General features: G+C 45.6%; 1 protein-coding gene across 2 annotated transcripts in view; it reads left to right on the top strand.

Moving 5' to 3' along the window:
* The window catches only part of LOC139388396 (map3k7 C-terminal like), a 34,988-nt gene that overhangs the window by 18,658 nt on the left and 1,330 nt on the right, over positions 1–15,000 (top strand). The window contains exons 1-2 of one of the 2 annotated variants that reach the window (XM_071135031.1): positions 1,330–1,506; positions 5,628–5,743. In XM_071135031.1, coding sequence (XP_070991132.1) covers positions 1,459–1,506; positions 5,628–5,743 — 164 coding nt within the window. In that variant the 5' untranslated portion in view covers positions 1,330–1,458. Of the gene's footprint in view, positions 1–1,329; positions 1,507–5,627; positions 5,744–15,000 lie in introns of those variants that run through there. The other variant, XM_071135030.1, reaches the window with a different exon arrangement.

Below are 15,000 nucleotides of genomic sequence, written 5' to 3'. Positions count from 1 at the left end.
TGAAGGAGTATCCAATCTCAATTCATCCACAACGTGCTTGGGTGCAGGGTTTTGATCCAGCTAAGTTGTAAACACCACTGGTTAAATTAATGAAACACTTTAGTAAACACTATGATTATAGTTGGTTAACCGAATCAGGTGGGCCCGTATCCACAAAATGTCTCAGAGTAGAAGTGCTGATCTAGGACCAGTGTTGCTTTTTTATATCATAATGAATTAGATTCATATGGACAGATCATAATGAATTAGATTCATATGGACAGATCATAATGAATTAGATTCATATGGACAGATACTAGATAGGTCATAATGAATCAGATTCATATGGACAGATCCTAGATAGATCATAATGAATCAGATTCATATGGACAGATCCTAGATAGATCATAATGAATTAGATTCATATGGACAGATCATAATGAATTAGATTCATGTGGACAGATCCTAGATAGATCATAATGAATCAGATTCATATGGACAGATCCTAGATAGATCATAATGAATTAGATTCATATGGACAGATCCTAGATAGATCATAATGAATTAGATTCATATGGACAGATCCTAGATAGATCATAATGAATCAGATTCATATGGACAGATCCTAGATAGGTCATAATGAATCAGATTCATATGGACAGATCCTAGATAGATCATAATGAATTAGATTCATATGGACAGATCATAATGAATTAGATTCATATGGACAGATCATAATGAATTAGATTCATATGGACAGATCCTAGATAGGTCATATTGAATTAGATTCATATGGACAGATCATAATGAATTAGATTCATATGGACAGATCATAATGAATTAGATTCATATGGACAGATCCTAGATAGGTCATATTGAATTAGATTCATATGGACAGATCCTAGATAGATCATAATGAATACGCTTTGTGGATAAGGGTTGGGGTCTGTTTTAATTTAAATTCAAGTCAATTCAGAAAGTAAACCAAATTCCAATGTTCCTCTTTGAAAAGCAGTTAAGAGAAATGACAATATCAGTGTACTTCCTGAATTGACTGGAATTGAAATGGAATTGAACCCAAACCTCTTGTGGATGTTGGCCGAGCCCTGTGTGGATACTGTAATGCGACACTGCATTAATCCACTAGAGGGCAGCAGATCGTAGGGATCTTTGGAGGGGCGGGGGAAGATAAGGTGTTGGTCGTGTTTAAATGGGGGAGGACGGGCTCGTAGAACGGTATCAACACAATCAAACACATGGTTTTATGCCATTCCATTCGCTCCGTTCCAGACATTATTATGAGCCGTCCTCCCCTCAGCAGACTCCACTTGTTTGAGTGGTAAGCCGAAAGTAGCAGACTGTAGTCGAGGAGTAGAGCTGGGGAAGGTAAATAAGTACCTACAGCAAGTCGGCCAAGTTCTGCTGTTTCTAGGAAACGCGACAATTACCAGACATGGTATTTAACCTTTGTTACTGCCGATGAAGTGGATGCTAATCGGAAATTCCTACACGAAGCTGATCAACACGGTCCAAGATATAAGTATCAAAAGCATTCACAAGACTTGTTTTGTATTTTGATGTTTTTCTAAAAATATAACCATGATTGATTGGATTGGATAGGCTACTAGAATGACAACATATAGGTGTTTCAAATCAAAGGTTTAGACCTTACAGTGAAATGCTGAATACAACAGGTTTAGACCTTACAGTGAAATGCTGAATACAACAAGTGTAGTAGACCTTACAGTGAAATGCTGAATACAACAGGTGTAGTAGACCTTACAGTGAAATGCTGAATACAGCAGGTGTAGATAGACCTTACAGTGAAATGCTGAATACAACAGGTGTAGATAGACCTTACAGTGAAATGCTGAATACAACAGGTGTAGTAGACCTTACAGTGAAATGCTGAATACAACAGGTGTAGTAGACCTTACAGTGAAATGCTGAATACAACAGGTGTAGTAGACTTTACAGTGAAATGCTGAATACAACAGGTGTAGTAGACCTTACAGTGAAATGCTGAATACAACAGGTGTAGTAGACCTTACAGTGAAATGCTGAATACAACAGGTGTAGTAGACCTTACAGTGAAATGCTGAATACAACAGGTGTAGTAGACCTTACAGTGAAATGCTGAATACAACAGGTGTAGTAGACCTTACAGTGAAATGCTGAATACAACAGGTGTAGTAGACCTTACAGTGAAATGCTGAATACAACAGGTGTAGTAGACCTTACAGTGAAATGCTGAATACAACAGGTGTACTAGACCTCACAGTGAAATTCTTACTTACAGGCTCTAACCAATAGTGCAAAAAAGGTATTAGGTGAACAATAGGTAGGTAAAGAAATAAAACAACAGTAAAAATACAGGATATATACAGTAGAGAGGCTATATACAGTAGTGAGTAGTGAGGGTAAACTATATGAACAGCATTAGACTATATAGACCAGTTCACATTAGTTACTGGGTAAACTATATGAACAGCATTAGACTATATAGACCAGTTCACATTAGTTACTGGGTAAACTATATGAACAGCATTAGACTATATAGACCAGTTCACATTAGTTGCTGGGTAAACTATATGAACAGCATTAGACTATATACACCAGTTCACATTAGTTACTGGGTAAACTATATGAACAGCATTAGACTATATAGACCAGTTCACATTAGTTACTGGGTAAACTATATGAACAGCATTAGACTATATAGACCAGTTCACATTAGTTGCTGGGTAAACAATATGAACAGCATTAGACTATATAGACCAGTTCACATTAGTTACTGGGTAAACTATATGAACAGCATTAGACTATATAGACCAGTTCACATTAGTTACTGGGTAAACTATATGAACAGCATTAGACTATATAGACCAGTTCACATTAGTTACTGGGTAAACTATATGAACAGCATTAGACTATACACCTAAGTGGATAACAACCAACGATAGGTGGCGACATCAACCCTTTAGGAGCATGTAGTGCCTTTGGCTTAAAAAAACAAAACAATAGAAGGTTGTCTCCCACAATGCTTTGGTTCCGACTTCAAGTTTAGAGTTCCGACTTGAAATTTTAGAGTTGACTTCAGTCGAAAGTTCATAAACCTTTGATCAAATGGTTGTTGTAAAGGTCATGCAGTCGACATATAGACAGACTCAAGCAGACCATTTTTTATACCCATAATGCAACACATATTGAAAAGGCTGTGAGTGAGCGTGCTCCAGGTAATGAAGTTTAGAGCGTGCTCTAGGGATGGGAGGGGAACGTGTGACGAGGAAAGAGCTGTGTGAGCTACCTCTGCTCTCTGCGACTCGATGTGAAAGAAAAAGTCCAGATCACATAGAGAAGAGGTCAGGCTACATCAGACCAGTCTCACTGAGAACAATGTCTTTCTGTCTATGCTTTATTTCAGTGTATATGTCCTATTTCATCACTGGAGGACTGGAGTTGGGCTGTTGGGGGACTGGAGGAGGGCTGTTCGGGGGACTGGAGTTGGGCTGTTGGGGGACTGGAGGAGGGCTGTTGGGGGACTGGAGGAGGGCTGTTGGGGGGACTGGAGTTGGGCTGTTGGGGGACTGGAGGAGGGCTGTTAGGGGGACTGGAGTTGGGCTGTTGGGGGACTGGAGGAGGGCTGTTGGGGGACTGGAGGAGGGCTGTTGGGGGGATTGGAGTTGGGCTGTTGGGAGACCGGGGTTGGGCTGTTGGGGGACTGGGGATGGGCTGTTGGGGGACTGGGGTTGGGCTGTTGGGGGGACTGGGGTTGGGCTGTTGGGGGGACTGGAGGACTGGGGGAGGGCTGTTGGGGGACTGGAGTTTGGCTGTTGGGGGACTGGAGTTGGGCTGTTGGGGGGACTGGAGGAGGGCTGCTGGGGGGACTGGAGGACTGGAGGAAGGCTGTTGGGGGGGACTGGAGATGGGCTGTTGGGGGGGACTGGAGATGGGCGGTTGGGGGGACTGGAGGAGGGCTGTTGGGGGGACTGGAGGAGAGCTGTTGGGGGGACTGGAGGAGGGCTGTTGGGCGACTGGAGGACTGGAGATGGGCTGTTGGAGGGACTGGAGGAGGGCTGTTGGGGGGACTGGAGTTGGGCTGTTGGGGGGACTGGAGGAGGGCTGTTGGGGGGACTGGAGTTGGGCTGTTGGGGGGACTGGAGGAGGGCTGTTGGGGGGACTGGAGTTGGGCTGTTGTGGGGCACTGGAGGACTGGAGTTGGGCTGTTGGGGGGACTGGAGATGGGCTGTTGGGACTGGAATTGGGCTGTTGGGGGGACTGGAGATGGGCTGTTGGGAGGACTGGAGTTGGGCTGTTGGGGGGACTGGAGTTGGGGGGACTGGAGGAGGGCTGTTGGGGGGACTGGAGGAGAGCTGTTGGGGGGACTGGAGGAGGGCTGTTGGGGGGCACTGGAGGACTGGAGTTGGGCTGTTGGGGGGACTGGAGATGGGCTGTTGGGACTGGAGTTGGGCTGTTGGGGGGACTGGACTTGGGCTGTTGGGAGGACTGGAGTTGGGCTGTTGGGAGGACTGGAGTTGGGCTGTTGGGACTGGACTTGGGCTGTTGGGGGGACTGGAGGACTGGAGATGGGCTGTTGGGACTGGACTTGGGCTGTTGGGGGGACTGGAGGACTGGAGATGGGCTGTTGGGACTGGACTTGGGCTGTTGGGGGGACTGGAGGACTGGAGATGGGCTGTTGGGAGGACTGGAGTTGGGCTGTTGGGAGGACTGGAGTTGGGCTGTTGGGGGGACTGGAGTTGGGCTGTTGGGGGACTGGTGGATGGCTGTTGGCGAGGACTGGAGTTGGGCTGTTGGGGAGGACTGGAGATGGGCTGTTGGGGAGGACTGGAGATGGGCTGTTGGGGGGACTGGAGGACTGGAGATGGGCTGTTGAGGGGGACTGGAGTTTGGCTGTTGGGGGGGACTGGAGTTGGGCTGTTGGGGGACTGGAGTTGGGCTGTTGGGGGACTGGAGTTGGGCTGTTGGGGGACTGGAGTTGGGCTGTTGGGGAGGACTGGAGATGGGCTGTTGGGGAGGACTGGAGATGGGCTGTTGGGGGGACTGGAGATGGGCTGTTGGGGGGGACTGGAGGACTGGAGATGGGCTGTTGGGAGGACTGGAGATTGGGGGGACTGGAGTTGGGCTGTTGGGGGGACTGGAGTTGGGCTGTTGGGGGGCCTGGAGATTGGGGGGACTGGAGTTGGGCTGTTGGGAAACTGCTGTAGGCGGTGCCTCCCTGTATGTCACTGATGAGAGAATCAGTCTGGGCCTCTGCATTGTGTGATAGGTGTGTTAACATGATCTTATCTGTTATCTTCTAGATGGTGTGAGGGTTAGGAGGGGTTAGGGGGGTTTGGGTTAGGAGGGGTTAGGGGGGGGGGGTTAGAGCTAGGAGGTGTTAGGGATAGGAGGGGTTTGGGTTTGGATGGGTTAGGAGGGGTTAGGGTGTGTTAGGAGGGGTTTGGATGGGTTAGGAGGAGTTACGGTGTGTTAGGAGGGGTTAGGGTGTGTTAGGAGTGGTTAGGGTGTGCTAGGAGGGGTTAGGGTGTGCTAGGAGGGGTCAGGGTGTGCTAGGAGGGGTTAGGGTGTGTTAGGAGGGGTTAGGGTGTGTTAGGATGGGTGACATGATCTTATCTGTTCCCTTCTAGCCGGTGTCTCCCTGCTCCTCTCTGAGAGAGTCAGTCCAGGTTTACAGGGACCACTGTAGGATGGCCAAGGAGTTCCACCAGGTCAAACACCAGATCTCGCTGCTCGAGGACCGCAAGTAAATCACTGTCCATACAACTTTACTGATCACGGAAATCACACATTCATTTCTGGAGACCCCCATCCCAAATCTAATGACCCCACCCCACCCCAAATCTAATGACCCCACCCCATATCTAATGACCCCACCCCAAAACTAATGACCCCACCCCATCCCAAATCTAATGACCCCACCCCAAATCTAATGACTCCACCCCAAAACGAATGACCCCACCCCAAAACTAATGACCCCACCCCATCCCAAATCTAATGACCCCATCCCAAATCTAATGACCCCACCCCATCCCAAACCTAATGACCCCATCCCAAACCTAATGACCCCATCCCACCCCAAACCTAATGACCCCACCCCAAACCTAATGACACCACCCCATCCCAAATCTAATTACCCCCCCCCATCCCAAATCCAATGGCCCCACCCCATCCCAAATCTAATGACCCCACCCCAAACCTAATGACACCACCCCAAATCTAATGACCCCACCCCATCCCAAATCTAATGACCCCACCCCAAATCTAATGACCATACCCCAAATCTAATGACTCCACCCCATATCCAATGACCCCACATCATCCCAAATCTAATGACCCCACCCCAAATCTAATGACCATACCCCAAACCTAATGACACCACCCCAAATCTAATGACCCCACCCCAAATCTAATGACCATACCCCAAATCTAATGACTCCACCCCATATCCAATGACCCCACCCCATCCCAAATCTAATGACCCCACCCCATCCCATATCCAATGACCCCACCCCATCCCAAATCTAATGACCCCACCCCATATCTAATGACCCCACCCCACCCCATATCCAATGACTCCACCCCATATCCAATGACTCCACCCCATATCCAAGACTCCACCCCATATCTAATGACTCCACCCCATATCCAATGACTCCACCCCATATCTAATGACTCCACCCCATATCCAATGACCCCACCCCATCCCATATCCAATGACCCCACCCCATATCCAATGACTCCACCCCATCCCAAATCTAATGACTCCACCCCATATCCAATGACCCCACCCCATCCCATATCCAATGACCCCACCCCATATCCAATGACTCCACCCCATCCCAAATCTAATGACCCCACCCCATATCCAATGACCCCACCCCAAATCTAATGACACCTTAAAATCTGTAAATGTAGTTATTTATATTGACAAATACACTTCAATTCCCATTGTCATCTTTCCCATCAAAATGAATAGAACCAATTAATACATTTAACACAATAAAATTAAATAAATAAAACAATTCTCAAAAAAGGTTGTACATTGTCCCATACAATAATCTGTAGTCTTATCTGCTCTATTATTTTTCTAAATGTGGCGACCCCGCTGTAATTCCCCGGTTACCCCAATTTTTAATACCACTGCTTTTACAGGGATAGTTGAATACGTGTGGTTTATGGTTTAGTGGGGTACAGTAGCTATGTTACTGTTGCTGTAATCCGGGACATTGAGGTACATGTTACTGGTGCTGTAATCCAGGACATTGAGGTACATATTACTGGTGCTGTAATCCAGGACATTGAGGTACATGTTACTGGTGCTGTAATCCGGGACATTGAGGTATATGTTACTGGTGCTGTAATCCGGGACATTGAGGTTCATGTTACTGGTGCTGTAATCCAGGACATTGAGGTACATATTACTGGTGCTGTAATCCAGGACATTGAGGTACATATTACTGGTGCTGTAATCCAGGACATCGAGGTACATGTTACTGGTGCTGTAATCCGGGACATTGAGGTACATATTAGTGGCATTGTAATCCAGGACATTGAGGTACATATTACTGATATTGTAATCCAGGACATTGAGGTACATATTACTGGTGCTGTAATCCAGAACATTGAGGTACATATTACTGGTGCTGTAATCCGGGACATTGAGGTACATATTAATGGTGCTGTAATCCGGGACATTGAGGTACATATTACTGGTGCTGTAATCCAGGACATTGAGGTACATATTACTGGTGCTGTAATCCGGGACATTGAGGTACATATTACTGGTGCTGTAATCCGGGACATTGAGGTATATATATTACTGATATTGTAATCCAGGACATTGAGGTACAGTGGGGCAAAAAACTATTTAGTCAGCCACCAATTGTGCAAGTTCTCCCACTTAAAAATATGAGAGAGGCCTGTAATTTTCATCATAGGTACACTTCAACTATGACAGAAAAAATGAGAAAAAAAAATCCAGAAAATCACATTGTATTTTTTATGAATTTATTTGCAAATTATGGTGGAAAATAAGTATTTGGCAAGATTTCTAGCTCTCACAGACCTGTAACGTCTTCTTTAAGAGGCTTCTCTGTCCTCCACTCATTACCTGTATTAATGGCACCTGTTTGAATTTATCAGTATAAAAGACACCTGTCCACAACCTCAAACAGTCACACTCCAAACTCCACTATGGCCAAGACCAAAGAGCTGTCAAAGGACACCAGAAACAAAATTGTAGACCTGCACCAGGCTGGGAAGACTGAATCTGCAATAGGTAAGCAGCTTGGTTTGAAGAAATCAACTGTGGGAGCAATTATTAGGAAATGGAAGACATACAAGACCACTGATAATCTCCCTCGATCTGGGGCTCCACGCAATATCTCACCCCGTGGGGTCAAAATGATCACAAGAACGGTGATGAAAAATTCCCAGAACCACACGGTGGGACCTAGTGAATGACCTGCAGAGAGCTGGTTCCAAAGTAACAAAGCCTACCATCAGTAACACACTATGCCACCAGGGACTCAAATCCTGCAGTGCCAGACATGTCCCCCTGCTTAAACCAGTACATGTCCAGGCCCGTCTGAAGTTTGCTAGAGAGCATTTGGATGATCCAGAAGAAGATTGGGAGAATTTCATATGGTCAGATGAAACCAAAATAGAACTTTTTGGTAAAAACTCAACTCGTTGTGTTTGGAGGACAAAGAATGCTGAGTTGCATCCAAAGAACACCATACCTACTGTGAAGCATGGGGGTGGAAACATCATGCTTTGGGGCTGTTTTTCTGCAAAGGGACCAGGACGACTGATCCGTGTAAAGGAAAGAATGAATGGGACCATGTATCGTGAGATTTTGAGTGAAAACCTCCTTCCATCAGCAAGGGCATTGAAGATGAAACGTGGCTGGGTCTTTCAGCATGACAATGATCCCAAACACACCGCCCGGGCAACGAAGGAGTGGCTTTGTAAGAAGCATTTCAAGGTCCTGGAGTGGACTAGCCAGTCTCCAGATCTCAACCCCATAGAAAATCTTTGGGGGGAGTTGAAAGTCTGTGTTGGCCAGCAACAGCCCCAAAACATCACTGCTCTAGAGGAGATCTGCATGGAGGAATGGGCCAAAATACCAGCAACAGTGTGTGAAAACCTTGTGAAGACTTCCTGCCATCCAGGACCTCTACACCAGGCGATGTCAGAGGAAGGCCCTAAAAATTGTCAAAGACCCCAGCCACCCTAGTCAAAGACTGTTCTCTCTGCTACCGCACGGCAAGCAGTACCGGAGTGCCAAGCCTAGGTCCAAGAGGCTTCTAAACAGCCTCTACCCCCAAGCCATAAGACTCCTGAACAGCTAATCAAATGGCTACAGAGACTATTTGCTTTGTGTGTCCCTGAAGTAAATGTAATTCGAATTTCCAAAATGATATAGTCTAATTGGCCTACTCCTTCCTGTCTATACATAAATAAAATGAAATCATTCAAAATAGGCTACTAAAGCACAGATGTGGGATTCCCGAGTGGCGCAGCAGCAGTGCTAGAGGCATTACGTTTTCACTATGGTATTCCTATTAATAACTTCCAGTGTAGTGAGAGAGACTTTATCACAGTGCTACGTCATACTGGCTGGACCTCTGTCTGCTTGAATGCCAATAACTCAGATACATCACTCAAGAGATGCACAAAAATATTATAACGTTCAAAATGGTTGAACCTTTCCTTTAATACGAGGAAAGTTGAGAAATAAATATAGTAGGCCTAGCCTATAGAAAGCTGATGGGATCCTCCTCTTTTTAGTAGAGGCCATCACTCTGTTTTCTCACGCAATTGCACAGCCTATAGAAATGTTGCGCAACATGAGCTCATTACTTCTCATCGAGTATATGATTTGATTTCCGAATACAATTGCATTGATGTCAGAGTGATTAGAGGGACAATAGAGTGCTGAGTACCAGGTCATTAGCGACCAGCAGTTGCCAAGTTTGCTAGGCGACTAATGATCATCAGCAAATTCAGAGCACAGTTTAGGGTTAGGACTCAGGAGGGTTAGGACTAGGGAGGGTTAGGACAAGGGAGGGTTAGGACTAGGGAGGGTTAGGACAAGGGAGGGTTAGGACTAGGGAGGGTTAGGACTCGGGAGGGTTAGGACTAGGGAGGGTTAGGACTAGGGAGGGTTAGGACTCAGGAGGTTTAGGACTAGGGAGGGTTAGGACTAGGGAGGGTTAGGACTCGGGAGGGTTAAGACTAGGTAGGGTTTGGACTAGGGAGGGTTAGGACTAGGGAGGGTTAGGACTAGGGAGGGTTAGGACTCGGGAGGGTTAGGACTAGGGAGGGTTAGGACTCGGGAGGGTTAGGACTAGGGAGGGTTTGGACTAGGGAGGGTTAGGACTAGGGAGGGTTTGGACTAGGGAGGGTTAGGACTAGGGAGGGTTAGGACTAGGGAGGGTTTGGACTAGGGAGGGTTAGGACTAGGGAGAGTTAGGACTCGGGAGGGTTAGGACTCGGGAGGGTTAAGACTAGGTAGGGTTTGGACTAGGGAGGGTTAGGACTAGGGAGGGTTAGGACTAGGGAGGGTTAGGACTCGGGAGGGTTAGGACTAGGGAGGGTTAGGACTAGGGAGGGTTAGGACTAGGGAGGGTTTGGACTAGGGAGGGTTAGGACTAGGGAGGGTTTGGACTAGGGAGGGTTAGGACTAGGGAGGGTTAAGACTAGGGAGGGTTAGGACTAGGGAGGGTTAGGACTAGGGAGGGTTTGGACTAGGGAGGGTTAGGACTAGGGAGGGTTTGGACTAGGGAGGGTTAGGACTAGGGAGGGTTAGGACTAGGGAGGGTTTGGACTAGGGAGGGTTAGGACTAGGGAGAGTTAGGACTCGGGAGGGTTAGGACTAGGGAGGGTTAGGACTAGGGAGGGTTAGGACTAGGGAGGGTTAGGACTTTGGAGGGTTAGGACTAGGGAGGGTTAGGACTCCCAGATGTGGCTTTCCAGTTATCTAGAATGTTTCATTACCGGAGAAGAGAGGATGTTGAGGAGAGATGGGTTGGAACGTGGTTTGACAGCTGCTATCGGATCCTTATATATTCCATCCCAAAAATAGAGCCGACGATACAGAAATACAAGGCATCAATCCAATTATAGATATATGCAAATCAAGGCTATGTGATAATGACGTATGGTGATATATGCAAATCAAGGCTATGCGATAATGACGTATGGTGATATATGCAAATCAAGGCTATGTGATAAGGACGTATGGTGATATATGCAAATCAAGGCTATGTGATAATGACGTATGGTGATATATGCAAATCAAGGCTATGTGATAATGGGGTATGGAGATATATGCAAATCAAGGCTATGTGGTAATGAGGTATGGTGATATATGCAAATCAAGGCTATGTGATAATGACGTATGGTGATATATGCAAATCAAGGCGGTGTGATAATGACGTATGGTGATATATGCAAATCAAGGCGGTGTGATAATGACGTATGGTGATATATGCAAATCAAGGCGGTGTGATAATGACGTATGGTGATATATGCAAATCAAGGCGGTGTGATAATGACGTATGGTGATATATGCAAATCAAGGCGGTGTGATAATGACGTATGGAGTGATGTGCTAATTAATGCTGTTAATTAAACACTAGGTGGTGCCATTATGTCAAAAGGCAACAATGTTGTTGAAGATGCATTTTCACTACCGAGTTCTGTACGGTCTACCGCTTTAGTTTACTACATGCTGTTAAAGGTTAATAATGACACCTGTAAAAACTTGAGAATTGTGGCACAGGGATTTACACTGAGATAGGAGACAAGGTTGTATATTAGTTTAGATTTTTGGGTAAAATGTCAGAGAAGACAAGGTTGTATATTAGTTTAGATATTTGGGTAAAATGTCAGAGAAGACAAGGTTGTATATTAGTTTAGATTTTTGGGTAAAATGTCAGAGAAGACAAGGTTGTATATTAGTTTAGATTTTTGGGTAAAATGTCAGAGAAGACAAGGTTGTATATTAGTTTAGATATTTGGGTAAAATGTCAGAGAAGACGAGGTTGTATATTGGTTCAGATATTGAGTAAAATGTCAGAGAAGACGAGGTTGTATATTAGTTAAGATATTGAGTAAAATGTCAGAGAAGACGAGGGAAAAGGTAGACAAGTTTTCCATAGATTTAATTCCCCTCCCCTGAGGTTCCATAGGAGGAGTTTTTCATAGATTTAATTCCCCTCCCCTGAGGTTCCATAGGAGGAGTTTTTCATAGATTTAATTTCCCTCCCCTAAGGTTCCATAGGAGGAACCCCCTATGGGACAAAGCCTTACAGTGCATGGGAGATGGCCTTGGCAGCAGGTAGCCTAGTGGTTACAGTGTAGAGGTGACAGGTAGCCTAGTGGTTAGAGTGTTGGACTAGTAACCAAAAGGTTGCAAGTTCAAATCCCCGAGCTGACAAGGTTGGGTAAAATGTCGTTCTGCCCCTGAACAGGCAGTTAACCCACTGTTCCTAGGCCGTCATTGAAAATAAGAATTTGTTCTTAACTGACTTGCCTAGTTAAATAAATGTTTAATGAGTTGATTATTTTTGAAAGCTGTAATTTGTATTTATAAAATACTTTTCTCTACAATATTATTGATAGCTGTTCACCATATTGTGGCCCCCTTTCACCATACATTGGTATCAGTCTGATGGCACTATGGTGTGATAAGAGCGGCTGCTACATTAACAACACTGAGTATACAAAACATTAGGAACACCTAATATTGAGTTGCACCCCCCCTCAAGAGGCGGGTGGACAAACAAAAACCCACAAATTCTGACAAACTTCAAGCATTGATTATGCAAGAATGGGCTGCCATCAGTCAGGATGTGGCCCAGAAGTTAATTGACAGCATGCCGGGGCGGATTGCAGAGGTCTTGAAAAAGAAGGGTCAACACTGCAAATATTGACTCTTTGCATCAACTTCATGTAATTGTCAATAAAAGCCTTTGACACTTATGAAATGCTTGTAATTATACTTCAGTATTCCATAGTGACATCTGACAAAAAATATCCTAAAGACACTGAAGCAGCAGACATTGTGAAAATTAACATTTGTGTCATTCTCAAAACTTTAGACCACGACTGTACACTGATATGAAGTAGACTTAACACGTGACATCAATAAGAGATCATAGCTTTTCACCTGGATTCACCTGGTCAGTCTATGTCAAGAATGAAAGAGCAGGTGTTCCCCGATGCTTTTATCCAGAGTGACAGTGCATTCAGCTGATAAACAACAACATATCACAGTCACAGTCAAGTAAGGTGTTTTTTTGTAACAGCCACTGAGAATGTTGTTGCTGTTCGGGACGATTTCAAGTTTTTTTATTAAATACAATACTTTGCTAAAGTATCGTAGATTTTATTTCGATACGTTAGTCTTTTGGGGGCAACTTTGTAGTTGTATTTTTGTATTTTCTGCCTATCGATATATATATATAGTATATATATATATATATAGTACAGTGCTATGGTGTACAACACAGTGTTTATCATCAAGCACACATATTCATGGCGAACCTGGTGATGAGAACTGCAGTGCAATGCAACACCTCTTACGGATATTACAGTATTACACAAGAAGATGACACATCATGTGTGACTGGTCTGAAAGACTGGTTAACTGTAAACACCCCTGCAGACGTTGAGACTGATCCCAGACCTGTATGTAGGTGTGTGTGAGAGAGAGAGAGAGAGTTGGAGAGACAGAGAGAGAGAGAGTTAGAGTGAGTGAGAGAGAGAGAGACAGAGACAGAGACAGAGTTGGAGAGACAGAGAGAGAGAGAGTTAGAGTGAGTGAGAGAGAGAGAGACAGAGACAGAGACAGAGAGAGAGTTGGAGAGACAGAGAGAGAGAGAGAGTTAGAGTGAGTGAGAGAGAGAGAGACAGAGACAGAGACAGAGAGAGAGTTGGAGAGACAGAGAGAGAGAGAGTTAGAGTGAGTGAGAGAGAGAGGAGCCGAGTGTTTAGGATTGCAACACCTGCTCTGCCTCACATGTTGGCACAAAAACACCCACACACATTCAAACAGAGACACCGATATACGATATGTTCTATCCTCGTAGGGACCTCAAATGAATTTACTTTCAAAATCCTATTTTCCTTAACCCTAACCCCTCACCCCTTAACCCCATACCCCTAACCCCTCACCCCTTAACCCCATACCCCTCACCCCTTAACCTTAACCCTAACCCCTCACCCCTTAACCCCATACCCCTCACCCCTCAACCTTATCCCTAACCCCTCACCCCTTAACCTTAACCCCATACCCCTTAACCTTAACCCTAACCCCTCACCCCTTAACCTTAACCCTAACCCCTCACCCCATAACCCCATACCCCTAACCCCTCACCCCTTAACCCTAACCCCTCACCCCTTAACCCTAACCCCTCACCCCTTAACCCCATACCCCTCACCCCTTAACCCTAACCCCTCACACCTTAACCCCATACCCCTCACACCTTAACCTTAACCCTAACCCCTCACACCTTAACCCCATACCCCTCACACCTTAACCCCCTCACCCCTCACCCCTTAACCCTATACCCCTCACCCCAATTCAAACCCTAATTGTATACCTAACCCCTAAACTTAGAATAGCCTTTGTTCTCATGGGGAGAATTTCCCCCTTGTTTAACTACCTATATCCTTTTGTGGACTTCTGGGGATTTTAGGTCCCCACAAGGATAGAAGAACCAACGCACACACACACACACACACACACACACACACACACACACACACACACACACACCCCACTACCACAGTCCAAAGGCCATAGTTTGTTTAGAGAGTGGGATGGCGGTCTGCCAGATTAGGTCACAACACGCTGGCTGCCAGACTACTTACTTGACTTATCTAACCATTTAAACCAGGAAGTCCCATTCACATAAACATCTGGCATTGAAGGCACTTGTAGGTGCGTCCCAAATGAAATCCCTACGTAAATGCCCTACGTTTGGCCCC

The sequence above is a fragment of the Oncorhynchus clarkii genome, chromosome 29 (genome assembly GCF_045791955.1).
Source record: "Oncorhynchus clarkii lewisi isolate Uvic-CL-2024 chromosome 29, UVic_Ocla_1.0, whole genome shotgun sequence".
Taxonomy (NCBI): domain Eukaryota; kingdom Metazoa; phylum Chordata; class Actinopteri; order Salmoniformes; family Salmonidae; genus Oncorhynchus; species Oncorhynchus clarkii.
The sequence above is the reverse complement of the archived record's forward strand: the minus strand, read 5'-3'. Positions and strand labels throughout refer to the sequence as shown.